Genomic DNA, 27,596 nt, shown 5'->3' with positions numbered 1-27,596 from the left:
TGCTAGGCGAATCAAAAGAATGAGTTTGCTCATTTTCAGCTTGAGCAGAATCAATAGATTGTCTCATAGAATTTGACCGTTTATGGTTTATGCAACGCATTATATATGAAGATTAGATCCACTGTCATTCAGCTAAACTGCAATATACTACTAAAGGGAAAAAAATCCGGCCTATTTAGTTTTGTGTAAAACCTTTGCCTAAATGTGTGGTGTTTAATACAGAAGTGCAATGAAATAGCTGGGTCTGAGTCAAGGGAACATATGGAAGTAAGTAGATGTGCAGGTTGCAGAATTGTGCTGCATACTCAGAATGCTGTGATGGATCTAAATGATGTGTCCTCTGCAGCCCAGGCATCGCTGGGGAGGTCAGGGATTGAATTACAGCTCCTATCGATTATTGTTCCCACCACTGCCCTTCAGAGAGGCCAGCACAGGAAATGCATCCTCCACCCCATGGGCTCCTGGGAGGAGCAGCTGCTCTATACTGTCTGCAGCCAGGATGGCTAGCTGTCAGTCACTGCTCCTACTTTGTGAATGAAGCTAAAGTAACCTGCCTTGATCGTGCATTTAGTTGAGATTATTTGATCAGTGAGGTCTTTATTCCAGGAAGTGAGTTATAATGGTGTTTATTTGAAGTTCTCTGCTTACGTCAGCTCCGTCGGACAGTAGCTTTTAGCTCTAGTGTTCCCAGAGAGACGGTGTGGTCAGTCCTGCATTCCTTAAACAATAAAGCTGGTTTACAGAAAACAATGTTTGCAGAGAGCTCTGATTGTTTTATGTTGACTCGTTTGTCGATTACAATAATATTAAGTCAGATGTTGTTTTTAAACAGAATTTGACCATGAGTTCTTCTGTCGTCCTCCCACTACATGAACTGAGAGCCAAGGCATGTAAAGGGAGGACATTTAGTAAGTTATATTTGAAAACAGTCAAACTTGACTGATCCCTAAAACTATTCAGCTATCCACCCTCTGTGCTGTTACTTACTGCATTTGTGTCAGGTAGAAAAAGGGTGGACCAAAGATTAAAAAACAAAAACAAAAAATAAAACACAGGTGGAGCCCTTCTGTGTTGCATGTTGCCCCTGTGCATGCTTGGGTTTGCTCATGTTTTTTTTTTTCCCCCCCATTGAAAAATGCGGCCAGCTCATGTTTCCTGACATGACCCAGGACTCTCACAAAAGAAATTCTTAATCTCAAGAGTTTCATTTCCTCATTAAATTAAATAATTTAAGGCTACAAGTAATCTAGTGACGTCTTAACAAAATAACCCCAAAACAACTTTTACTTCATTACTTAGAGAAACTGTCTGATATTTTGAAACATCCTGCTGATCTTTGAATTGTGCAACAGCAAGCTGTTCCCCTTCTCATTCAGGATCAGACTCTGCTTCACAGACTTCTATATATGGCTTTACATCTCCAGTTGTGGCCATTAGTCACTGTAAAGATGCTGCATGAGTATATTCCTGGGGATTTTTAGGTTAGTAAATTAGACACATACGTAATACTTTGACATTTGGGGAAATGCAGTTGGTCAGATTTGAACAGACAGACGGGCAGTATCTTGCTTTTAATGTCGCTCTAGGAAAGATTAAACATGACTCATAGAAGTTCAGATTTAAGGCTTAAAATAAAACAGTGTGATTGCTGCAAATTTGCAGTGGTACTGTAAACAATCTGTTTGTGTATTACAAGGCAGAGTTTCACAGTAGAAGCCTGCGTCGGGGTAGCACCAGCCAGGGCTTGACAAAGCATCTGCTTGTGTTGTTTGTTTGCAATGAGCTCTGCCTCACTTTGCATAACTTGTGTAGTGGAGGACATGTGACGGAGGGAGAGACTGAGGGCGAGCGAGAAATGAAGACTAAACTAAAAGAAGACAAAGAAAGATTGTCTTTTGCAGCTTTCCCACTGCTTTTCCCTTCACAATATTTTGGTAACAAACTTAATCCTGTGCTTGACTACAAATTGCTTGATGTCATGTGGATCAGCGTTAAAGTCTCTGCCAGGGCAGGAATAACTAGCGTCAATGCAAGATTAAAATATCAGCTGAATCGTGTGCGTGTGTCTTTCACATTCACAGAAAAACAATGGGCTGTTTTCTTACTAATGGGGTGTGTTGTGTGTTTGTGTATCATTCTGTGTGTTACTATGCCTGGTAGCTTTCAGACAGGGCAGTGATGTAATGCCCATGATTCCTGTGGGTGTGAGCAGTTAGCTTAGCAAAAAGATTAGTTTCGATCACTAAAATGCCAAAGAAAACAGGTAGCCAGTCATCTATCCATGTCACTTGGTTGTAGTGAGTTGCATTAACATACTTCTATTACGTCATATATATTCCTGTTTTAAAAAGTGAAATATACATTTAATAAATTTAATTTAGGAACATGTTTTTATTATTTTGGTTGACTAGTTAAGGTGTGTTCAATCTATCCTTCCTCTTTCCTTTCCCTCATCCACCTCCCATTCTTTCCTTTCCCTCCTACTGCAGTTTGGAATGACGCATCAGTATTGCTCTGGAGCTTACAGGAAGTATTGCTTTGATAGGCTAGCGGAGAGGCAGCACAGTAGCAGCTCTGACATGCGTATGCATTACTGAACCACGGCCAGGGAACACTCGCAGCATTTTGATGACATCACCCACCCCCACGCACTGCTCCCTCCCTCCCTGTTTGCTGTTGAAACAAGCTCTCTCCATCTCTCTCACTCTGAGAGAAAAGAGCAGGCATCGGTAAAAGAACAAGAGCTCACTCAGAAGAGGAGGGGCTGGCCATGAGCGAACAGGGAGGGAGAGAGCTTTTGGGGCAGGAGGAGGAGGGTGGCTGACGGTGCTAGCGGGCTAGGACTGGCACACACACATGCACACACACACACACATACACACAGGAAGAGAAGGGGAGAAGGAATATTACCGCACATTGTTAAGACTTCTATCGCGTACTGTTCTGCTGCTGTTTTCCCTCATTTCAGGAACAAAAGTTCTCATGCAGTTTTGTCCTTCGTTTTTCTGGATTTTTCTCTGCTGAAATGGGGATGAGGGACTCTGTGGACTGGCAAGTGGGCAGCAGGCTCTGGGGTGGAATACTTCTCTAACTAGCCAGGCTGTGCGCTCTCTCTCCTCTTCTTTCTGATCAGTTTTACTCTTCAGCTAACTGGGTGGCAAAAGCGAAAAAGTGGTAGGGCTTCTTGGGTTTTCCGTCAGCATCTGCTCGCACTGTTCTTCAGGATGCTGCCTTTAATTAGCACCTGTGGAGGCTAGTACTCAGCTCCTACTGGTGGAGTCTGCAAGTTTGATAAGTGCAAGGTGTTTATTTTTGAGAAGAGTGGAATGTTTGGCTTTTGGGAAATAAAGGTGAAAGGAAACCTGTAAAATTTGTGCCTTCTGGGGAAGCTTAACTTTTGGGAGCTACCATGCTGAGCCTGCAGGATTCTGTCTTCTTTGAGATCAGCATCAAATCTCTCCTCAAGTCTTGGAGTAGCAGCTGTGAGTATCTTTCCAAGCTTGCACAAATGTTTACATACCGCACTTACTGCCACCAGACTTATCTGCCACACGCAGCCAGCAGAGCCTGTGCAGCATTGTACATGTCTTTGTGCGTTCCATGCATGAATTTCTTATATCTCCTTCCTGTATAAGAAAAGTGGCCATTAGTGGAGTTGTCAAGATGACAGATTATGTTTAGTGCAGGTTTAGTCGGCCTTGTTCGATGTGTATGCAGGTGGGTGCAATTAAAGTCTTCATTCAGCAGAGTGCCCTTCTTCCTGCACTCATCATCATTCTGCTGGCTCCTGGATGTCCCAAAGATAATGTTTCTATTGATGAGCATCTACTGATACATAACACAGATGGACATGAAGTATTCCCTCTGTTCTTTTGAAGATCTTGTCTAACTTTCTTTTACTTTTTCTGTATTTATCAACTTGCTATCTGCATTTACTGATTATACATTTTGGATAGATACATTATCAATGTTAATATTGTTATTTCGGCTGGCTGTTGTTAACAGTTTGCGTAACAGTCAATATAGATATAGATGTTTTTATTTTTCCCCACATCTGTGCCATGGGAACAAAGAAACCTTGTTTTGCAAGTTTATGAAATTGAACTCAAAACACAAGGATTCAAGGACTGCTAAATTTATGAGACACAACAGCGAATTATCAGCAGCTGACATCAGTGCATGCCACCGGAGTCATCAAAGCAAATTCGCCAATACTAAAATGCGGCTGACGCACCCCTGATTTTAATATCCAAATTACTATGTTAAGCACTTCCTTAGGAGTGCTCTCCTATCTTTTCTGTTCCCCGTCCTCCTATTTTTGCTATCCTCTTCTTCCTTTCCTCTGGGCCAGCTAATGTTTCTCTACTATTGATCTGTCTTCTGGTTGCCTCCTATTATTAGCTTCCCATGCAGCCCATAATATATCAGGAATCAAAAAGATATTGTCTCTCCAGTCTCATTGAAATGGTAGGGATAGACAAAGAAGTCAAGTAGTAAACTGCACTGTTCACGAACCTCTTTTAGTTACATTAGTAACACATATAACTGTTGTGTAGTTTAATTGTGTTTATGCAGTTTGACAGTTCACCTTGAATGCACAAAAGACAACACATAGGCTGCAATAGAATTATTCGTCAACGCAAAAGTGTTTGCTGAGACTGCTTTAGCTCAGCGATACAACCTCTGAGCCACTGTTCCTTTTGTCTGAAAGAGGAATAGTTAGACCCTCTTTAAAGGCTTATCTGCTGGACTCCAATCACCTGACTTATTCTGTTTTGGTTAAAATTTAAATTTAGATTTGTATCATTCAGGTTTGGACTTAAATGACTGATTTGCACATTATTTATCAATTTTTCAGTAACAGATGCTAAATGGCATTGCCTCTGTTTATATTATCAAATGAGGAAAAGACTGAGACTGATTGTAGGGCCGTACACTTTTTATTATTATTATTATTATTATTGTTATTGTATATGCTAATATATTACCTGTGTTTCTCTCTGCCACTCACACCCATAGTGGAATTTGTCAGTTTTGATGGCTATAACATTTGTCAATTTTCATGCCGTGTATGCCGTGCATTTTGATATTGTTTCTAGATACGTGCAATGTGGTTACAAAATACTGACTTGAATTATGTATTTTGATAAGCATGCCAGCTAAATTCATTTTAATTAGTTCTAACAATTTTCGATGCATTAGAATATCACAGTTTTTGATATTTTTTTTTTTAAATTGTTTTCTTGTTATTGGGAGCCATTTCTGCAAGTCAGGATTCCGTGTATTATGGCAAAGGCATGCTGGCCAAAAAACAAAGAGTGCCAACAAAGAGAAATTTGTGTATTAAGCTTCAGTGAACATGAACAGATGTGCTACACCCCACTTCAATAACTGTATATTTGAGGATTTAGCCAGCCATTTAGATCACTATGTGCCAGAAGATATACAATCTAGTGCTTTTAACATAATTGAAGTGTTTTATTTTGCACAATTTGAGCTAGCTAAGTGAATGTCGAGGTTGGACCTACACTTCATTTCTGTTTGCCATAACCACAACACAAGTTTCTAGGTGTTTAATAACCACAGTCATTTTAGTCTACTAGGTAAAAGTTTGCTATTTAAATTTCTAGAATGCAAACTTGTATCAGCAACATCCAAAATGTGTTGAAATTACCTCCCTTTAAAATTATGTATAAAGTTATTTCTAGCTTTTTAGGCGGATGAGAGCTTGTTGAACTTCTATCTTTGGAAATTGTCACAAATGCACTGCAGAGTTAAGGGGTTTTGTTGCCTGAGGGGGAAAAAGCATTACATCCTTAAAAAGTAGAATGCACAAAGTCTAACTGTTTTCATTGGCTTTGAAAAGAAACATGTCCCCCTTTCACATAGCAGAGTATTATTTCAAGAGCCTTTCTTTTGTCAACCTTGCATGTTTTCTCTGAGTCTGCATCAGAAGTGCTACAGGTGCTCTTATTCTGTCAGACAGTCTGAAGATTTGCAGGTTAACCAAATAAATGTTCCGTGGACCTGATTGTCTTTATACTGGTGACCTGCTCAGTGTTTACCCTGTTCCTCACCCAGTATGTGATGGCAGAGGCGTGAACCCCGTAACCCTGAAACGGATATGGGATTTATAAAATCGAGGAGAGTATGGTTGCAGTGATCACAAGACAAATTTTTCATGAGACAAATAGCAGTTATTGTTTGACCTTGGTAACTGTTTTCCCCCCTTGAAATATGTAAGAATGGTAAACATCCAGCCAGACACATTTGGAGGAAGTCTCAATCCTCTCCCTGAAGGTAGCAAATACTTGAAGACTTTTATATATTTAAAAAAAAAAGTATTTGAAGAATACTTGAAGAATTATAGATTTTATATATATTTTACTATAGGAGGTCTCTGTGTCTGTATCCCTAAAATAATTTGTATTTGAAAGGGCGAGTTTATAATGCATTTAACTGGGGCTGTTACCCTTAAACACAGTTGTATATCTTGTGTTACTTACTTGGAAATTTACAAGTAAGTAACACAAGATATTGTGAGGGCACACAGAAATACAAGGCTCTGCAGTAAAACATCCACCTGTTGAGTAAACAACTTTGTTCCATTTATCCCTTTTTAACTACTTTCTACCTTTACTATTTTCTGTTTATATATCTATATATCTGTATCTATCTATCTATCTCAGATAGATAGATAGATAGATATATAGATAGATATCACAAAAAGGGCTTCTAAGTTAAATGCATGTGTGATGCTTTCTCCATTATAACATCCAGTAATAATTTCATTAAAACACTCAATGAAATCAAAGTTTGGCCTTTAATTGCCGAATATTGCTCATTCATGATGGAACATGTCATTATTGTTTTCTCAATTAATCTCTTTTGAACTGATGTGTCCTCAGCTTCTGGTGATACATTTATTTTTCCAGTGTATCTTTCAAATTCTCTTTTATTTGGAAGGTATAATGATGAAGAGTACACCAGTAATAACTTGTTAAAACCTCAGCATGTCGAGACATAATGACAGAACTGGCACTGCCACACCACATAAACCCTAGCAGTAAGTCTTTTGTCTCTGTTTCAAAAAAAAAAAAAAAAGGACGCACCCTCAGCTCTGCATTCCAACCGTATGTGTGTGTTTGTGCTGTTGTTGCCAGTGTTCATGAGCAGGCGTTTGGGAGGGCTTTATTTTAACTGTGACAAGGTGGAGTCACTGCTGTAATAGTTGTGTAATCCTGCGGGGTGCTCAATTTCTTAAGCACTTTTTATAGGCCTCACACAACAAAACACGCCGAGCATTTTCTGATGCAGCGTTTTAGCAGAAGCACAACATTTCTCCGTATTAGAAGTGTAACTGCAATACTGTCTAACCCTGAGATCATGATGTTCTTAGAAACTGAGATACCAGAGTTCACTTACGCAACTCTGGTAGTAAACTAAAGCAGTAAACTAAACTTAAAGTGAGATTGTCCATTAGTTATTAAATATGGAATTGCAGAACCATCAAGTGTTGAACATTCATTTAAAATAACTCATTTGCTTTCAAATGAGATATGGAATATACATGTGGGTCAACGCTACTAACACTACAATATTGTATTGCTTCCCCCCTTCTCTCCAGTGATTAGCATTTAAACATGCTTTGACAGTTAGACTTGCCAGAAGTGAAATTTGGCTTTGAATGAGAAGTGAAACAGGACTTCGGGGCAAAGGGTGTGACAAAATACTAATAAAGTAATTTATTGTATTGCTTCCTCTTGCAATATGTGATCACTAAATATCCATGTTTTGTTAAAATACTTTCACTGCTTCTTGTAAAAGCAGTGTAAGCTAATGTGAAATCAGCCAACTTGCAGTGAAGAGCAATAAAGCCAAAGGAGGTAAAAGCTGGAGAGCTCAGAGAGCTGCAGTAATCAAATCAACAATTAGTTCATTCAGTTTACTCACTATCAAAGTTGAATAATAACAGGTACATTAATCACAATGCACTTACTCTTTGGCTTTTACCCTAGTCAAAAACTCTGTTAATAAACTTTCAGTTAGCCTAAATTCTGGAGGAGTTTGTAAACAACCGTATATTGGGGGGGGGGTTTGTTTGATTTTCGTTCCATTTCTCTGCTATGATTTGTGCGTTTCTTGGTTTTAGCAGAGAGTCATAGCCTGGCATCCTACTAATGACTGGCATGTCCTAGGGAGAAAGAATGAGAGGGGGGAGGAGCAATGCAGACACTTGGCCCAAAAAAGGATGCCTTGCTTTGTTTTTCTCATTGACTGGAAAAGTACACTGTTGGAGTATACACAATCCAATTGGACTGGGGTGGGAGCGAAAAGGATGGAGGGGGTAAAGGACGCAACACTGATTGGCTATTAGGAGCTAGCTGTGTTACATCACTGGGGGTGTTGGTGGAGCACAGTAAACAAAGAGGGAAATGTTTGAAAGACTCTCTGTGCTCCTGGACAGCATGACCACAATACATGCTACTACGCTGCCTCTTCTACCTCCCTGCTTTCATTTGCACTTAAAAAAGACGGTTATTAAGTTTTATAGAGTTGTTGTTCTTTTTTTCCCCTTTTTTTTGTAAGAAAACAAAAGTTGAGGACTAAGAAATGCCAAATCCAGTAAGTGTTTAAAATCCAGCCTTGTTTACATCCATGAGCGCTCACTGTCGGTGTCCTGCTATTTTCCTGCCTGCACATTGTTGCATACCTCAAGTTACTCCCACCTTTTAATCCTCTTTTGATCAACCTTAAAGGAATGTGTGTCAGACTCATGCATACACACAAACACTGGGAATCTCAGTTCATTGAATGGTGGTTGCAGATTTTGGTTTACAACACATCTCTTTGCACTATGTGATGGAGAGTGGTCCTTCTACTCCATTCTGACATGAACTACATTTGCCTTATATTTTTATCTAGTAAATGATACATGTAACAGTGTAACTTTGTACAGGTAGTCACTTAGAGGCACAGAAGGTTTGAGATTGATGTTGTTTGAACTTACATTGTATCTAACGTCAGTGGCTCTCTTGGCGTGGATAATATATTTTTGCAATTCCGCTTCACTTTTTCCCCGTCAGTGAATCCTCTCCCTCTTATTTACCAGGTAGCTCCAGCACTTCCATGCAGACCTTTTCTCTGTTGTGGGAGTTTTTGATATAATTCAAATCCTTTACAGAGTCAATCAAGTTTAATTTTCGGATAATTAAGACAGGATAAGTGAGATAAAGTGATTATAGTGCCACATTCTCTCAAAATTTACATCCCACCAGCCAATGATGATTTTGTTTTGATGCCTTCTCTAACAAACATCTGCTATCGGTGGGAACTTGGCTCATGTGGTTTTATACCAAACCCAGAGCAGAACAGGGACTGCTATCACTACTTGCACTTCAAGGTGGTGGAGTTGGTTTCGGTACAAGTAATGAGGAACTCGTTGGCAAGACAGCTCAGTGATGTCTCCCTGTTCTCCTTATAGATTTTCTCTGGAACTTTTGCTTTTTCTCACCATCAAAATTGTACTGCATTCTTGCAAAAGGAATAGGTAGCAGGTGAATAAATAAATTCTCAATGATTGCAAATGTGACTAAAAGTAGTGTGTTTTATTCAGGAGTGTAGTAGTGTTTGGTGGCTGCATACTTTAACATTTTGGTTACCTATGCTGCAGTATAAGAGTAATTTGAAAACTGCTGTCATTATTCTATGACGTGAATCAGCCTGTTAGTGATTTAGCATCAAGATCAGTGGCCATAACCAGGAAGAGAAAGAACAAGGGCTTTCTTGGGAGGGAAAGAGGCTAAGGGGCCGTTCACTGTCGCCTCAAGCGCCTTGAGGTGACTTTTCTTGTGATTTGGCGCTATATAAATAAAATTGAATTGAATTGAATTGAACTATACGCTTAGCAGTGATCATTGAAGTCTAGACTGGAAGTTGTGTCCCAGCAGTTGCATAAATTTAAACACCATTATATGTTCCTTTTATAGAGATTGTTAAGACCTTTTGGTGCATTTGATTTTTTTTTTTTTTATGTCAGATGGAACATAATCTGAACCTTGTACTTGAGTAGTGGAGTAAAAACCTTTGTGCTGTGATATTCATTGCTTTTGAGTTTGAGATTTGTGGTTATTTCATCTTATTGTATATGGGATTTGCATTAAGCATGGATACACTTCTATTTTTGCCAGACAGACAAAAATAGAAGTGTATCCATGCTCTAGCTTTTCAGCCATAGCTTAAGACTCTTTTAAAGATTTGCTTATAACATTTGAATAGGAGAACCAAATGTTCTGTGCCACATGCAAACCTGCAGAGTGCCCTGGGTTTTCCAAGTCAAATATGTTTCAGGAAAGATGGTCTACTGAAGGAATCCCGTAAAAATGTGGAGAACACCACTGCACTATCAGATAACACTACAATTTATTTAGTTTTGCCTTAAAAAAAAACATTTAAAGGTCAATATTGTGGTAAATGTATAGCAGGCCATCTATCTTCTATCTATGTATTGAAAAAATTCTGCTGTTGTATCTTTAAAATCTGTTGCAACATGAAATTTACGAAATCGTCTAAGCACTCTGATAAATTTTATTGCACAGCAAGAGGCAGGAAATCAAAGTCACCCCTCTATGATACTTCATTGTTGTTTTTTCTTTTTTTCAACTTTACCATTACTGGCTTTGTATTTTCAGTATTAACTGTAACTATTTTAATCTCAGTGGTGGCAAATATTTGGAATATACTGATTTATTTTTTTTTTTAATATAGAGCTACAAATCTGTATTTAAACAGGTTTGGTGTGCTAATAAAAGCAGATGGGTGTAGTGTTAATGAAACATTGGCAGAATTTGCTTATGGACTTGTTGTGCTACAAGAGAAGAATTTATACCACACACTTGGTTTACCCTATCACAAAAAAGTAGCTTGCATCCCTCTGTTGAACAAGTCAAGGTAGAGCTAGTCTGACAAATAACTACCCATACAATGATTTTATCATTTCAGCATGTATAAATAAAATGAGCTAGAAAGCATTTTTTTGTCGTGGTTTATGAATTTTGCTACCTCTGGAAAAAAAGCAAGAGATGGCTACTTAGCTCTTTTCTAGTATTTGTAAAAACATTAGCTAATCTTCTGCTGATACAGCTTCATGTTTATCATACAAATATGAGCCTGCTATCAACAGCCTTATCTAATGTCTTGGCAAGGAAGCAAAACAGGGTATTTCCCAATCAGACTATTCCTTAAAGTTGTCGTGTGTAGCCAGTGTGCTCCCTTTGATCACAATAGAGAAGTAGATTCATAAATAAATGTATAAAGTATAAAAAAGGTATAGTCATTTCAATTATAATTTAGCAGAAAGAGCTGGTGTGTAATATTCTAGATTTAGAAAACAAAATATTTAGGTTTTTTTTTTTTTTTTTTAAGATAGATTACAATAACTAATGACATGGCTCTAATAGGAATTATGATTATCCCTGTGTTTGCTTTTTCAGGTGATTTGAACCCATTATGTGCAGTATGAGTTTAGAAAATGAGCTTTATAAAAACAGACACGATTCAAATGGAAATTGTGTGTTTGTTCTAGTCGGCGCTGCAATTGCTCTCTCATCACTTCAGTCATTTTACCTCTTTAGGAAACGTCTGAGCTTGTGTTTGGATTAGAATGAGCGCATGACCTTGCATTTTTTCCAAGAGTCTTGTTCTTAACATGACCCTGCTGCTTTGACTCTCACTGTATTATTTCCTAACCTCTACCCTCTGGCACCTCTGCAGCTTCTGCACCAGTCAGCAGCAGCGTGAGTAGACGCCGTGCACCCTCCTCGGTGACTCCCCTCTCGTGGGAGAAACACAACATCGCCGCCATGTCGAGCATCACCATTGACCCTGAGCTCAAGCCCGGGGAGTTTGTCATCAAGAGTCTATTTGCTGAGTTTGCTGTGCTGGCTGAGAAGAAGATCGAGATGGTGATGGCTGAACCACTGGTGAGTCCACAGGGGGTAAAGCAGATGTAAAGAAACACAGGAAATGTAATTTAATGCACAACACATGATGCAATATACTGCTGAGACAGCCTCTTCTGTTTTGCAACCAACTGCCAAGTCTTTAACTGTCAGGCAAATGTTATTGTAAATGAGCAACGGCATTGTTGTACATTTAATGTCTTTTACATTAGATTGCTGTCAGGTTAGTCAGGTTAATATTTGTAGCCTCAAGTCTTAACTTTGCTGTCAAGAATTTTAGTGTGGTTCACTAGCTGAATAGTGAGCTAAGCAATCTGCTATCATGCTGTTAACAAAAGTATCCCTGCTGGGCTCGTCACACAATAATTCTCGTTCTGTCTCTTTCTCTCCAATACTTTAACAGGAGAAACCCCTGTCCCGTTCCCTCCAGAGAGGAGAAGACTCACAGTTTGACCAGGTCAGCTCAGCCGTAGTAAAGATTACGTCATGCATTTATTATGAGTGTGACAGTTTCATTTCCTACGTGGACAAACAACAGTCACACCTCTGTGTGTGTGTGTGTGTGTGTGTGTGTGTGTGCACACTGTGTTTAAAACACCAGCTCTGCCCAATCAATGCTTCATTCAATGGTTCGTCTGTCCCTCATCTGTAGCTGGTGCAGGACTCTATACAATAGGCCCGCCTGCTACAGAATGCTTTGTTCAGCACAACACAAAGCCAGTGAGGATATGGTGGTATAGATCCAGCTGTCCCCATTGTGAGTGAGGGAGAGAAAATGGGTATAGAGAGCGCCAAAGTGAGAGTGTAGAAACGCTGTGTCATCCTCAGCAGTAAATCAGCATCGGGTGCTGGAGTGTATCTGCCTGGCACCATAAGGGCAGAGAGAGGAATTGCATAACTCTCCTGCATGGCATTTGTCATCCAACCACCCTCCTCATCATGCTGTGCTGAACCTTAAACACACAAATGTGCATATACTCTTAAATTGTTAATGCGTGCTGACCTGTTAATGCAGAGGCAGAAGGCACCAGCTCACATGATCACTGACGCAATCACAGTGCTGAGATCTGCAAGTTATTGTGGTCTTAGACATAAACATCTCAGAAGCATGTGTGCCTTCTTGGAATACTTTCGATTTGCTTTTAAATATAGTCCTACTTTGTTTTTTTAGTGATGTAATTTGATATTGCATTAAATAAAGCCATGTTTGTAGTGTTTTGCATCTCTTCTCTCACTGCACTGTGACTTAGATACTTACACTCTGTCTTTGCACTTTAAATGCTCAAAGGTGCATTATGCCAGGAAATAACTAAAAGTTTATGTCATATGTCACATATCTAAATAAAGCCCTAAAATTTAGCTAAGACTAGTGTTCTGTACTCACCCTAAATGCTCCTCATTAGTTATAAGTACTGCTTGTGGAGCAGCCTTCTCTACACACATACTGTAATCTGTATAGGATTAAATTTTTGAATTGTGCAAATGCTGATTTTGTGTAGTTTTCGTTGGAATAGCCAGCTGTTATAACAAGCATGTTGTTGTTTTCCAGTTAATAAGCTCTATGAGCTCAATAGCAGAACACTGTTTGCCCTCCCTATTGCGCACACTGTTTGACTGGTACCGGCGGCAGAGTGGCACTGAAGACGAGTCTTATGAGTACAGGCCTCGCTCGAGTACTAAGTCTAAAGGGTGAGATACTTATCATTGTTTCATTCATTCTTAACCTTCTTCTCTCGAACAAAAAGATTATGGGCAAAAATGATTACTTTAGGATTATCTTTGTTGACTTATTATATTTCCTGTTTTGCAGAGATGAACAGCATCGGGACAAAGATTTCCTTCTGGAGCGTCGGGACTTAGCCATAGATTTCATTTTTTGTTTAGTTTCAGTGGAAGTTCTAAAACAGGTGAGTTACCTGACACTCTGTGTTTAATGATTTACACTGCCTATAAAAACAATTTGCCAGTCGGGCTGTTGAATGTTTACATATGGAAGAAGAAGTGCAGTGCACCTATTTGACCTGATGTTGGCATGATCGTTTCCTGGTAACTAGTGAGTGGTTGAGAATGCACTATATTTTTACTGCATGTAGAACTGCCTTGTTACTTTGGATATATGTCCTGTATATCAGATATGCATTTCCTGTGCAGTTAAAGACTTCTCACTGTAATTGATTTATGAAGTACAGTTTTATTACATAAATAGCCGGTATACTCATCCACCTTTTTGTTGCACCCAGTTGTTTGGTTGATGGAACTATTCTCTGCTCTTATAAGCAGTTTGGTTAAAACACTTGGTTTTAGACAGTCATTCATACTCTTGGCTCTGGCTCTGCTGTTCAAAACCTTTATTTGAGATTAGCAGCAAATCAGAAAAAAGTTGGCTTATGGTAAAGTCACACTAGAAAAAACGGTGGTTGGAGATCATTGCATGACCAAAATTATTGTGACAATGGGTTGCTTCACAGACGGGGACCAAGTCTGCAACCACTTGTTGCTATCTTCGACACAACAATATTATGATAAAACACAATGAGAAACAGAAGAGAGATTTTTGGCAAAACTTCACAAACTTCCAAGGTGGAAGAGTAGATTTCTAAGGAGGTTAAAGCCACAGCAACACTTTAGTATGAGCAACAGCTTTATTGTTTGACTAACGTGTTTTGATAAAATGGCAATAAGATGGAGTCAGTCTGCTATCAGCTTGCAATTTGAATGTGGCCAAGTTCGCAATTACACACCATCTTTTTGTGATAATGTTAATTCACGTAAACTGCTCACAGTCTGTATTCCGTGAAAACCCTATAATTTATGTTTGAAGTAGCAGTTCAGAAATTCATATACATGTGGTGGTGTACTTTTTGCGGGATGGCAGTTTAATTGCAAAATGAGGTAAACGCTTGGCAGCCCTGGCTTTCGTACAAGAATATAACCAGAATACAACCCGTTTGCAACCAGTTGGCAGCCAACTGGTAAAAGAGACAGATTCCAGACAAGATCAGCTCAGGTTGACTCAGATTGATTGCAGCATGTTGTCTGTCTGTGTTTATAAATTAGGCCACAGTAATTTGCAAATCTATGGAGCAATTGCAATCAGTCTGACTCAGACTGCCCTTGTTTGGAAACAGGTGGCCTTGTACCAAGGGACCTGTACAATCACCTTGCAATCGAAAGTATTCTTCCAAGGGGTTGCACGCTCAGCCTGGGCAATCGGTTGGTTGCTTTAGCTAATTGCAGTTGGTTACTGATGGCAGCAAAACCAGTTTTTTCCCTAGTCGCAAAGAGGTTGCAATCCTATTTTTACTTTAGTGTGACTGAGCCATTAAAGGGAAAGGCTTGTTTCAGCTTGTTTCATACTAAGGCTACGTCCACACTAGCCCGGATAGATTTGAAAATGCTCCGCGTTCACACTAGCATTTTCAGTCGTTTTCACAGAGTTGCATGTCCGCATTGAAACGGCCGAAAACGCTTACGTTCCAGTACTACGCATGCGTGTAACCCAACAAGATTCGACCTGCCTCATTTCTGTCTGCCGCTTATTTACTTTCCAGCTCTTTGAAACGTCGCAGCAAAACTGCTGTATAATTCCCTCCGCTCTCTTACTTTAATTGGTCACATGACTGCATCATATGACTAACATGCGTTATCGTAGAAAGTTTGCGTTTTTGCTGTCCTCACTGCGACGCGAAAGCACCACTTTGAAATGTGTGCGTTTTCGAGAGCGTTTTGAAAACGCTGCATTTTCAATCAGCGAAAACGCCGTCTCAGTGTGGACGGGAGGCCAAAACGGAGAGAAAACAATGCGTTTTCGTTTGAAAACACATTAGTGTGGACGTAGCCTAAGGATGCACTGAGGGGCTGCATTAAGGCCCCTTGTTAATGCAAATAAACCTGTGAAGCATGCAAAGCTGCTCTAGTGAAGTCCAAGAACAAGAATATAGAACAAATGGGAAATAACACTATTAACTGCTGGTGTCATCATTTGTGAGACAGTTTGAATTACTGTACTTTTTTTCCTGATTCAACTCATCAGTGATTTGCTGACTAACATGTCAGTTTTATTATATATTTGTATTGTTTATGTTGTGGTGGAGAAGTGAACTACAGTGTAGCTATTCAGGGCTTTCCCACTAGGGAGCACAAAGTTAATAAATTCAGTGGCAACATACCAACTCCCAGCTGAGTGTGTTTCTAAAGTGGACTGTCGAGAACTGAGCAGCATTCTGAACTAAGAGCCAGTCTCTAGGGACCAGGGCAGAGTTGTCCTTGGCTTTGGTCCTTAAGGGAGAGAAATGAACGGTAGCAAATGAGAACTATCAATGCTTCTAATAAGACTAATGATTTCGTGTTTACGTCACAGATTCCTCTTCATCCAGTGCCAGATGTTTTGGTACACGAAGTCCTAAACCTGGCATTCAAGCACTTTAAACACAAAGAGGGGTAAGTAAGCATCAAACTCCAGACAGAGAAGTGACACAGATGAATAAGACCAGACTAAAAAGTGCTGATGAATGTACCCTCTTTGGCTTTGCAGTAGGGAATCAGTCATTTATTTATGTCTGTTTGAGCAGACTGGCTCAATGTTCATTATTTGCATTTAAACAAGGCACAAGTAGCTCTTGTTCAGCATCGTGAGTCAACCTCAAGTAAACACAGTTACTTTAAGTGCTTCTGTTGTTGTGTGAATAGTTTTTTGATGTATGTTAAATAATTCAGCAGTTGTTTGACTTGATGCCATATCCTTTATTAATTTCCAGGTACTGTGGGCCCAACACTGGCAACGTGCACATCATTGCAGACCTGTACGCTGAGGTTATAGGGGTTCTTACACAGTCAAAGTGAGTAAGCTGAATTGTGCCTTTAAGCGTAAGACTGGACAAATTGTTTACAGTTTTTCACATTTCTCATAAAAAAACGGTCTGAATTGAGCACAGTGTAATAGATGGGATTAGACATTTGTTTGTACAAATATTGCAACTGAATTTTAGAACAATTAAAACCATTTAATTACATTCTTTAGTAATTCAATTTAAGTGTGCATTGCCAGGCAGAATGTTGCCTATATACATTACCGCGTACAAACTCTTGTTAGGAGGGTTTTTGTAAGTGCTAATATATCTCTGCCTCTGTGCTCAGGTTCCAGGCAGTGAGGAAGAAGTTCATCACAGAACTGAAGGAGCTCAGGCAAAAAGAGCAGAGTCCTCACGTAGTCCAAAGCATTATCAGTCTCATCATGGGCATGAAGTTCTTTCGGGTTAAAATGTATCCTGTGGAGGATTTTGAGGCTTCGTTTCAGTTTATGCAGGTAAATAATACTATTTATGCAGAGTATACCTGCAAGTGTAACTTAGATGCGTTTGCAGAATTGTACCAGATGTTTTTTTTCTTTTTCTTTTTAAACTGCTGCCCCTTTGTTCAAACTCAGCAGCTCTGTGTAGCAATGGCTCATATAGCTAAATGAGTAACGATCAGAGGTGAGGTCTGCCAAGAATTGAGTGTAAATGTATTTCAGGCTTTGCTAGGAGCTGTGAATGGAGCACTAGCTTTTTCATTAATCTTTATACAGTGGTTGGGAAAAAAACACTTGCTGTTCTCTCTTACCATTACCATAATTTCCTACTGTGTTAATGGAACATGCTATGGTTTATGTCCTTTACTCTGTTCCCATAGGATCTTGTACCCAATTATATTGTCTGATCACTGCATTTCTTATCACACTGGTTAGGTCTGTGTATATATTTTGCTTGGGTCCAGGCCTGTGATTTTTTTTTTTTTTTTTTTAATTTTAATTTTCTACTTAACTCATGTAAATGGAGTGTAATGACACGTCTTCATGATGTTTGGCTAGTTTGTATCCACTGCATTCTTGTTTACATGCCTGCCCTTGGTATCCTTCCTAGGAATGTGCCCAGTATTTCCTGGAGGTGAAGGATAAAGACATAAAGCACGCTCTTGCTGGCCTTTTTGTCGAGATTCTCATCCCCGTCGCTGCTGTGAGTAACCAGCAAAACATTGTGTAATTTTCGACTGTTGCGTAAACATTAAGTCTGAATCTCATTTTGCCAAACTAATGTTCGGTTCATCCTCCAGGCGGTGAAAAATGAAGTCAACGTGCCATGCTTAAAAACCTTTGTGGAGATGCTCTACCAGACAACATTTGACCTTAGTTCTAGAAAGAAGCACTCTTTGGTAATAACACTGGCATCCATTCTTTTCCTCTCTTCCTCTTCAGCCCTGACCCTGTTTACTTCACATTTTTAACACTTCCTTTTCTTTTTGTCTCTCACTCTTCCTTTATTTTGTCAACACCATTATTTTGCCCCCAGACCACCAAGTCTGACGTTATCATCCAGATAATGTTATGTTTAAAATAAATAAATACAGTCTCTCATCTTTGTCCATTATATTTTCTTTTCTAAAGGCAGGACGTGCCTTGATTTTCTGTTTTTTCATCCCTGTCTAATGTAACATGTTATGTTGATGATGCTTCCAGGAGTTTTAGTATTGTGCAGACTGCGATAAATAGATCTTTTGGTCTCAGCTTGTGATACTGTCTTTGCTTTTGGTCTGTGTTTAGTGTGGGAGACATTTTGTTTTCAGATCAGAAGCACATACAAAAAATTCAGACCTCGTGAGAAAACCAGTTTATTTTGATTCTGACACCGTCTTTCTCCCCAGGCTCTGTATCCCCTGGTGACATGCTTGCTGTGTGTCAGTCAGAAGCAGTTCTTTCTCAACAACTGGCACATCTTCCTGCAAAATTGCCTCTCACACCTCAAGGTAATGTTAGCATCATCCTTTACAATCCAGTTCAATTCACAAAGGTTGAATTCAACAGTAGATTTATATTAAGGTATTTTAAAGTCACTACACTTTTTCTAATTCAGTTCAAGTCTGAAAATGATATTGTGGTGTTTTTATGGTAGTGCAAAGGAACCATACAATTTTTTTTCTTAAAATAATTAATATAAAGGTTATTTCTGTCAAAAATAAACAAAATCTTGGTATCCTGATACTGATATGTTGATCGAAGATGTTGTCTTTGTTGTCAAGGGTGTGCTCTGTGGTTCTGTCTCAGTATCAAAATGTGCTTTCCCCTCCATTATCAATAAACCAGATCTGGACAGGAATAGCACTTGATTTGATCATGTAAAAGTAAAGCAAAGTAAAGCTTTTGTTTAATGTATATAATATGCAGGGACGACATATACTCAAAAGTGGACAAAATGGAAATGTGTAAGCAAAGATTATTGTATTTGGTTGTGCATCTACGGCTAATTTCAAAGATGCGACTCTAGCACTTTTATATGCTGTACATTTAAAGTAAACCTGTAATGAAATGTAAACTATAATGCACAATGCATAATATGTTAACTCAAGTGCTGTTTTCACTCAGGTCTGTTAATCACTCCTCGTAAACCAATTACAAAGAGATCAAACCTGTTTTCCTCCTGTTTCTGACCATTCAACCCAGAGGCAGATTGACCAAATCACTGACTGACTGCCTGACTTAATGACTGTCTTTCCCATTCTGCATTGATTGTCCTTTGAGGAGACTGTTTGATCTTCCGGTGGATAAATTACACTTTGCGTCTTTGTGACTTTCTACTGCTATCCAGTGGTTTTGAATGGCCGTCTGTCTTTTCAGTGATCTCATTCCAGCATTTTCTTTCACTAGAGTGACTGTTTTGCATTTCCTCTGTTTGAAAAATTATAATCAGTAATTTTCCCAAGCGTTGATAGTGATTCTGTGATTGAGATCTGTGATCTTGTGGGTTTGTGCTATGGTTTGACTGTAGTGATGATTTTAGTGATTTGCCAGGTCATGTTTTTAACCTTGTGGCTGCTCTTGAGAGTTGTAAATGGAAGGGCTCTGCTTCACTTAACAAATTGCATCATTTGAATACTTGGTAAAAGTCCAATTCAACCAGGTGAGCGAGGTCGTTTTTTGTCTCTACGCTGAAGCGAAAAGTCAAGAATTCATGTTGCTTGGTTGAATAATTATACAAGTTATTTACCTTTATTTATATGTCTGCATGTAGTAAATGCATGATGGAGTGACAAAAAATACACATAATGGTTTCCAGAGATTATGCCGTAGTTTTGCAGCCCTGTTTTAAATTCTGAACCCCACATGGTTAAAATACAACTTGTTAAGCATGGATTTTGTGCGGAATAACTGAATTGGCCGTTGCTGCTCATTGGCTTAATTGGTGAAATGGACAAATATTGTGGCATTTTTCTTTTTTGTCTTTTGTTTTTCCGTCCTTGTGTTCGCCTTGCGTATATTCCTTTCTCTGTAATTTCCCTCTCTGTGTGTTTGATTTCTAAACCACAGCACACCTTATTTTACTTTGCTTTTTTTCACAATAAATAACATCAAAATATATCAAATACAAATGAACTGTTACTTTACTCAACATGCAAGTGGTATGTTGAACAGTTCATTATTTTTCTTTTCGGTTAATGTCGATTTATATACTGTCACACTGACAAGAGTAAAGAGATTTTAATCTGCTCTTGTCATATCTGTTTAGGCTGTGTGTCTTTGTTTTTGCTTATAACCTGCATGTGTCCCTCCCCAAACCCTACATTCTTTGTCTCTTGTTATTTGACCCTTTTTTTTCCACGTTGGCTCGCTCCAGATGCCGTCTAACAACAGCATCCGAAAGCAGATTGAGACGCTGCAGGTGAGTTATCTGGTGACGGTGGCTAGCTTGATGCTCCCTTCCTTTTAACGGTCCAGGGTCCTGATCACGATGTAGGCTAGTGCAGTTGTGAAGAGGCTAATCGTTCTCTGGTGTGACATTGAAGCGTTGCTCAGTGAAAACAGTAAATGAAGGGGACACTTGAAGCTTGTGCCGTTGCTTTAAGCTTTGTGGGTGAACTGGTTTGTGTTTATGAGCAGTGGTGTTTTGCTTCCGTGTCTTTGTAGTTAAATAATTTCATTTTGACTTTTTGATACATTTTTGCATGGTGAGATGCACAGTAGTGGGAAAAGTACTTAAATCTTTAAGCTAGTTCCCACAGCATAGAAACACTGTTACAACTAAAACCCCTGCGAAAAAAGGTTCTTTTATATGATAAGAAAAGCATTAGAAATGACATCTACCACACTACACATATTGCCAGAATTAAAGGAAGTTGCGTGACCTGTTACTGCATTTAAATTGTTGATGGATCAATGTGTAAGTTGATGAAGGTGGAGATTATTCTGTCTTTCTGCGTGATGAGAGGGTTTACAAGAATCTAACCTATAATATGTCATTTTAAAAAAATTGGTTAATTATTAACATTTGTGTACTTTTTAACATGTTGAATGCACATTATAGTAGTCATCAGACTGGTGACGATATCAAAGACATCAGGCGTATTTAATATGTGGATGATTCAGATGTAATCGCAGGTTCATGACTATATGAGCCCCACAGTGTTGTAGTGTTTAAAGTGGCCTCTTTTTCTTTCACATGTATACCAAGCAAGCTGTTACAGCATATGCAGGAAGAGTAGACACACGGTAGTGCTGCAATAAAATGCAAACTCCTGTTGTTAATTACGTTAAAAATTAATGTAAGATTTCATTATGTCCGAAATGATGTGTCTCTGGTATATATTACCTGAGGGTCTGGCATAGACAGGAAAATATATTTCAGCATTTAATGATGTATTCATTATCGCAGCGATACCTTTAGTTTGCCTGCTGGGTTGGGTTTTAGTTTATGTAGCGACAGCTACACTATAGTCTCACTACAGTGTGCTTTTTCAACCCTTCACACAAATCGAGTACTTGCCCCACTGGCTGTACTCGATTTGTGGCATCTTGATTATGTTACAAAAGTAAAAGACATTTAAAAACCAGTAATAACTAGGTCATCTGTTGTGTCGTTTGTGGCTTTGGTGTTCAGTGCCAAATGTTAGACTGAGGAAAAAAAAATGATGATGTTGTGCATGTATAAGAGTTTTGTAAATTATTTTATTGGTGTTATTTAGTACAAAGCTATTAAAGTTTATTCACATGCTTTAAAAGCATCTTATCACAAGAGTTTATGTTGTTAAAAAAATAAAATGCTGACACTGAGCAGCTCTTTTTAGCTGCACTTGTGAGTCACCTGCCGTTCACTGTACCAGTCTTTCAGTGACTGGAAGATACAAAGATTAGATCAGTCATTGGGGCACGAAAAGAGTGACAGATTTTGTGTTTGCGCAACAGGAAGTTTTACTTCACCTTAATCACAAAAGCATTTGTCACATTTAGTATGACATTTGCTACTTTTGACAAATAGCATAAAGAATCCTTAATTTAACTAAAAATGAAATCCATATTAAATTAAATGTTTTTAAATAAAAATACACAAATTTGTTAGTTTGTTCAGTGTATTAAGAAAAGCTAATGGGAGATGAGACATCTAGTAATGGTTATAGAAAAGTGTGGGCCATAATCACCTAAAACCATTTATCAAATTCATAAAACTTCATGTTAATCATGTGAAAAATGTAAAGGCATTAACTGGAAAATCCCTCACACTACGATCACATCACATTCTCTCAGCCTGGTAGCTCTAAAGAACCAAAGGCCCTTTAAAAGTATACCGTTAATATAGATACCTGATGTAGGATGCAAGTTGGAAGAAAAAAAAGTGTGAAATATCTACTGGACAATGAGTACTCCAGGACTTAACTAATGTACAATTAAATTTGATATTGAATGTTTGCATTTTACAAAGCTTGCCCAGTTAATTTTCTGGTGATGACTCTACACGGCTTACAGTGACTATCTTTGCACTCAGCGTAATACTGCATTTTCCTCCTTTTGCTGCCGACTATACCTTAAAAAATTTCTCCAAGCATGAAGCTCATCAGACCATGTGGATGTTCAGTGCTCACATATTAATTTTTGACTAGCAGTCTCACAAAGAGACTGAAAAACAATTTTGTCATCAGTTTCTTGCATGCCATTGCAATGTGTTTAATCAAAGTTTCTCCAGACAACAGCAACAAACTGGTCTCTCGCAGGTAAGTAATGAAAGTGTCAAAATGGAATGGATGGCTTATATCGTTCTTTCTTTCTCTCTCTCTCTTTTTTTTTAACATCTACAGAATAAAGACCCAAAGATGTCCCGTGTTGCACTAGAGTCACTCTACAGACTGCTGTGGGTCTATATTATCAGGATCAAGTGTGAGAGTAACACTGTCACGCAGAGGTCAGTTGCAGAGTACCCAACAGTCTTTTTGCGACCCACTACTGTTGTCCTCTTCCTAAGAGGCTTTGTATGAGAATACTTGTAGCTAAAAAACAGTGTCCCCATTTTCTCTTGCTAGTCGACTCCTCAGCATCGTTTCAGCACTTTTCCCCAAAGGCTCGCGCAGTGTGGTACCCAGAGACACCCCCCTCAACATCTTTGTCAAGATCATCCAGTTCATAGCTCAGGTAAGCCTGGAGCACAAACTATGACATACTTTTAAGTCACAGCAAAATAAATAAAATTAGGCACACACCACATATGAGGTGGGGTTTAGTGATTGCGGGTTTGCTGATTTTTACAGGAAAGACTGGACTTTGCTATGAAGGAGATTATCTATGACCTCCTGTGCGTGGGCAAGTCTCACAAAACCTTTACCATCAATCCAGAGGTAATGTATACATAAGACTTTAGCTTCTGGTAATGAGGGAATGTTTGTATGTTATCTCTTATCCTCTTTGTCTCTCTGCCCAACCAGAGGATGAATATCGGTTTGCGAGCCTTCTTGGTGATTGCTGACAGCCTACAGCAGAAAGACGGGGAACCTCCAATGCCTACTACAGGGATCATCATGCCCTCTGGCAACACCCTGCGTGTCAAAAAGATCTTCCTCAACACCACCCTCACTGATGAAGAAGCAAAAGTGATAGGTGGGTTTGAGTCTTGAACAGCTGACATTCACAATAGGAGTTAACATTTGATGAAGGTGAGGCAGCTTTTAACCTGTCCACCATCTTTTTTTCTAGGCATGTCGCTATACTACCCGCAAGTACGAAAAGCCTTGGATAACATCCTGCGACACCTTGACAAGGAAGTGGGACGCTCCATGAGCATGACTAATGTACAGATGTCCAACAAGGAGCCTGAGGACATGATCACGTATGTAACAACAGCTTTATGCTCTCCTGTTGCCATCCATGCAGCTATATAGGACTTAGAGTTCCAGTCAACGGTTCGGAAACCCTGACCCAGTTATAAACTTTGAGTGGTGCTGTATGACCTGTTAACAGGTTCTCATAAATTGTCTGTCCTGCAGGGGAGAGAGGAAGCCAAAGATCGATCTATTCCGAACGTGTGTGGCCGCCATCCCAAGACTGATACCAGATGGCATGAGCAGACAAGACCTAATAGAGCTTCTAGCCAAGTAATTGACCCCCGCCGACCTTTCTGCAGACACATTGCTGCACACATCATGTCTTTTAATATCCATCTTCCTGTTGGGTCTCTCTCCTCCTCTAGACTAACCATCCACATGGATGAAGAACTGCGTGGCCTTGCCTTTACTACTCTTCAGGCCCTGATGGTGGATTTCCCAGAATGGCGAGAAGATGTACTCTCAGGTTTTGTCTACTTCATAGTCAGAGAGGTGACTGACGTTCATCCCACACTGCTGGACAATGCAGTAAAGATGCTTCTACAGCTCATCGTCCAGTGGAAGCAGGCAGTGCAGAGCAGCAATAAAGGCCACGATCCACAGGTTGGTGAAAAAAAACTGTTTTTGGATCACCAGTGTAGTTTGTATTCATTGGTTTTATGTTGCCTGACAAATATGTTTAAAATAAATTGCATGTTATTTTTAACAGAGCTCAAGCAGTGGCCGTTCTCTGTCCTTGGAGCGTAATCTTCCTTTAGGTGTGCTGCATGTGGTGGAAGGTTTGGCACTGGTGGTGCTTTGTAGCTGCCGCCCTGCCACGCGCAGGCTAGCAGTCAATGTCCTCAAGGAGGTCAGAGCTCTCCATACTGCACTGAGCATTAGCAAGGTAATTTTCTTGGGCTTACAGGGAATATCGTTATGTTGAAAGAAGCAAAATATGTTTAAACCTGCATGGAAAGAAAATGATAATAATTTTGTGCAAGGACAATTGCATTCATTTTTTCTTACTTAATCTTTCAGGGAGATGAAGAACTGGCTATTGATGTAATGGATAGGTTAAGTGCATCGGTGTTGGAGAGCTTCATTCACCTCACAGGCGCTGACCAGGTATGAATGGATTTTCTTTTCTTTTTTTAAAATCCTAAAACCTTTAAAGATACATACTGTTCATCATCTTCTGTTCTTCCCTGTAGACCAACTTGCTGTATTGTCCCAGTGGGATTGATCTGCAGACGCTAGCAGAGTGGAGCTCCTCTCCCATCAGCCACCAGTTTGATGTAGTGAGCCCCTCGCACATTTGGGTGTTTGCCCATGTTACTCAGGGCCAGGACCCCTGGGTCATCAGCTTATCCAGCTACCTGAGACAGGAGAATCTACCTAAACATTGCCCCACCACCATCAACTATGCCTGGATGTTTGCCTACACTCGCCTGCAACTACTGTCCCCACAAGTTGACATTAAGTAGGTTTCCTTAACTTCTTTGTCATTGTGGGTGTATTCATTATGGCTCGTTATGGTGTATTCATTATGACTCTGAATACTGGGTGATGATGCCTACATGATGACATTATGTGCTTACTTAGGCAATTAGTACTTTTTTACAAAACATAACTTTTCTTATGCTTATTAACTGGGTTAATTCTATGACAAAAGAATGATGATTAAAGCTGCATTTTATGTTGACCCTCAAAATAAAACACTTGTTATTTATCTCTTGTTTTTACTGAATATCCACCTGCAGTAGCCCCATCAATGCAAAGAAGGTCAACAGTCTGAACAGCAGTGACTCCTACATTGGCCTTTGGAGAAACTACCTGATTCTGTGCTGCAGCTCTGCCTCTCCCTCCCCTTCCATGTCTTCGTCATCCTCCACCTCTGGCTCCGTCCGCTGCTCCCCGCCTGAGACGCTGGCGTCCACGCCGGACAGCGGCTACAGTTATGATTCAAAGGTGGCAATTTCATAAGCAACACTCTCTGCCAGGTTTTCACACACATTCATAAATATTTTAAAATGAAAGGTTAGGAGCTTTTGCTCAAAGGATGAAATAATAAAATTCACTCACAATGCAAGTATGACAGTCTCAAATTCTAACAGCACACTAGCCACATAAAAATCTGACAGCAGTAAAAAATTAGAGGATTTTGAATAATTTATTGCAACACTTAAGCCTTACATTTCTGCTCTGTGTGTGTTAACAGATTGTTGGCACTCCGTCCCCCTCCTCACTGTTCAAACACATTGTTCCAATGATGCGCTCTGAGAGCATGGACATCACCGAGTCTCTTGTGCTGGGGCTTGGCAGGACCAACCCCATGGTCTTCAGGTAATCAGCACTATACACTGCTATACATTTTTAGATTTATGAAGACTTTTTGATGGCTTATATATATTGTTTTCTTGTGCAGAGAATTGATGGAGGAGCTAAATTCCATCATAAAGGAAGCTCTAGAAAGAAGACCTGAAGTAAGTGCCCTTCATTGATGGTTTGAAAATGTTTTCTGTAGGTCTTCTGTGTTCATAGAAACACACTTTACTGAGTTCAAATATTCTTTACTCTGCAGAACATGAAGCGACGCAGGCGTCGTGACATCCTCAGAGTCCAGCTGGTCCGGATATTTGAGCTACTTGCTGATGCTGGCGTCATCAGTCAAGTGTATGTAATCCTCAAACATCTAGAGTAACCAAATTATTAGGAGTTTATTTTTATATATGCACCTTATAAACACTATAAACTTTTCTTTTTACAGGGCAAGTGGAGGGTTGGATTCAGAGAGCCATTCTCTGAATAGTACGCTGCTCGAGTATGTTGATCTGACCAGGCAATTGCTCGAGGCTGAGAATGACAAAGACTCGGACACTCTGAAGGACATTCGCTGTCACTTCAGCGCACTTGTGGCCAACATCATTCAGAATGTCCCAGGTATATCTCTTAATTAAAACAAATGCTTACTTGCACGGAGTCAGAAGCAATTTCCTCAATTCACAATTTTCTTTATTTCTTTAATTTATTATCTTCAGTGAACCAGAGGAGGACCATCTTCCCCCAGCAATCACTGAGACACAGTCTGTTCATGTTGTTCAGTCACTGGGCTGGGCCCTTCAGCATTATGTTCACACCCCTGGATCGTTACAGTGACAGAAATATCCAGATCAACCGCCATCAGTACTGTGCACTAAAGGTACAACATCTAAAAATTTCAAGAAAATCTGCTTTTTACATACTGTGTCATGCACTTACTGATAACCAACAAACCTTTTTTTTTTGTTCCAGGCCATGTCTGCAGTCTTATGTTGTGGCCCTGTAGCTGACAATGTAGGGCTCTCCTCTGATGGCTACCTCTACAAGTGGCTGGACAATATCCTGGATTCTCAGGACAAGAAGGTCAGAGAAATGCTGCCATTTTGAATCTATTCTAACTAAAATTGTATCACTTAACTATCATTAACAAGTGGAAAATCCACAAGTAATTAAACTTTAGCAACAAAACTCTCAATAATAATAATTTTTTATAATGGGTAA

At 39.5% G+C, this 27,596-nt stretch overlaps 1 protein-coding gene across 14 annotated transcripts in view; it reads left to right on the top strand.

Annotated features, from left to right (window-relative positions):
- Nucleotides 1-27,596, top strand: part of fryl (furry homolog, like) — a 71,706-nt gene that overhangs the window by 17,570 nt on the left and 26,540 nt on the right. For 9 of the 14 annotated variants that reach the window (XR_010092069.1, XM_063465904.1, XM_063465903.1 and 6 more), the window contains 28 exons: nt 11,773-11,981; nt 12,364-12,417; nt 13,510-13,649; nt 13,771-13,867; nt 16,321-16,400; nt 16,718-16,798; nt 17,097-17,265; nt 17,861-17,953; nt 18,051-18,149; nt 18,639-18,740; nt 20,606-20,650; nt 23,058-23,161; nt 23,280-23,388; nt 23,505-23,591; nt 23,679-23,850; nt 23,947-24,079; nt 24,237-24,344; nt 24,440-24,677; nt 24,784-24,960; nt 25,095-25,181; nt 25,268-25,536; nt 25,817-26,024; nt 26,275-26,399; nt 26,482-26,539; nt 26,638-26,729; nt 26,824-26,996; nt 27,095-27,255; nt 27,348-27,458. Coding sequence is in view for 13 of the 14 variants with exons in the window: in XM_063465900.1 (XP_063321970.1) it covers nt 11,773-11,981; nt 12,364-12,417; nt 13,510-13,649; nt 13,771-13,867; nt 16,321-16,400; nt 16,718-16,798; nt 17,097-17,265; nt 17,861-17,953; nt 18,051-18,149; nt 18,639-18,740; nt 20,606-20,650; nt 23,058-23,161; nt 23,280-23,388; nt 23,505-23,591; nt 23,679-23,850; nt 23,947-24,079; nt 24,237-24,344; nt 24,440-24,677; nt 24,784-24,960; nt 25,095-25,181; nt 25,268-25,536; nt 25,817-26,024; nt 26,275-26,399; nt 26,482-26,539; nt 26,638-26,729; nt 26,824-26,996; nt 27,095-27,255; nt 27,348-27,458 (3,581 nt within the window). In the remaining variant the exon portion in view is untranslated. Of the gene's footprint in view, nt 1-2,881; nt 3,483-11,772; nt 11,982-12,363; nt 12,418-13,509; nt 13,650-13,770; nt 13,868-16,320; nt 16,401-16,717; nt 16,799-17,096; nt 17,266-17,860; nt 17,954-18,050; nt 18,150-18,638; nt 18,741-20,605; nt 20,651-23,057; nt 23,162-23,279; nt 23,389-23,504; nt 23,592-23,678; nt 23,851-23,946; nt 24,080-24,236; nt 24,345-24,439; nt 24,678-24,783; nt 24,961-25,094; nt 25,182-25,267; nt 25,537-25,816; nt 26,025-26,274; nt 26,400-26,481; nt 26,540-26,637; nt 26,730-26,823; nt 26,997-27,094; nt 27,256-27,347; nt 27,459-27,596 lie in introns of those variants that run through there. The other 5 variants (XM_063465906.1, XM_063465898.1, XM_063465901.1 and 2 more) reach the window with 4 other exon arrangements.

Source organism: Pelmatolapia mariae, linkage group LG23 (assembly GCF_036321145.2).
Source record: "Pelmatolapia mariae isolate MD_Pm_ZW linkage group LG23, Pm_UMD_F_2, whole genome shotgun sequence".
NCBI classification, from domain to species: domain Eukaryota; kingdom Metazoa; phylum Chordata; class Actinopteri; order Cichliformes; family Cichlidae; genus Pelmatolapia; species Pelmatolapia mariae.
This window is presented reverse-complemented; position numbering and strand designations above follow the sequence as displayed.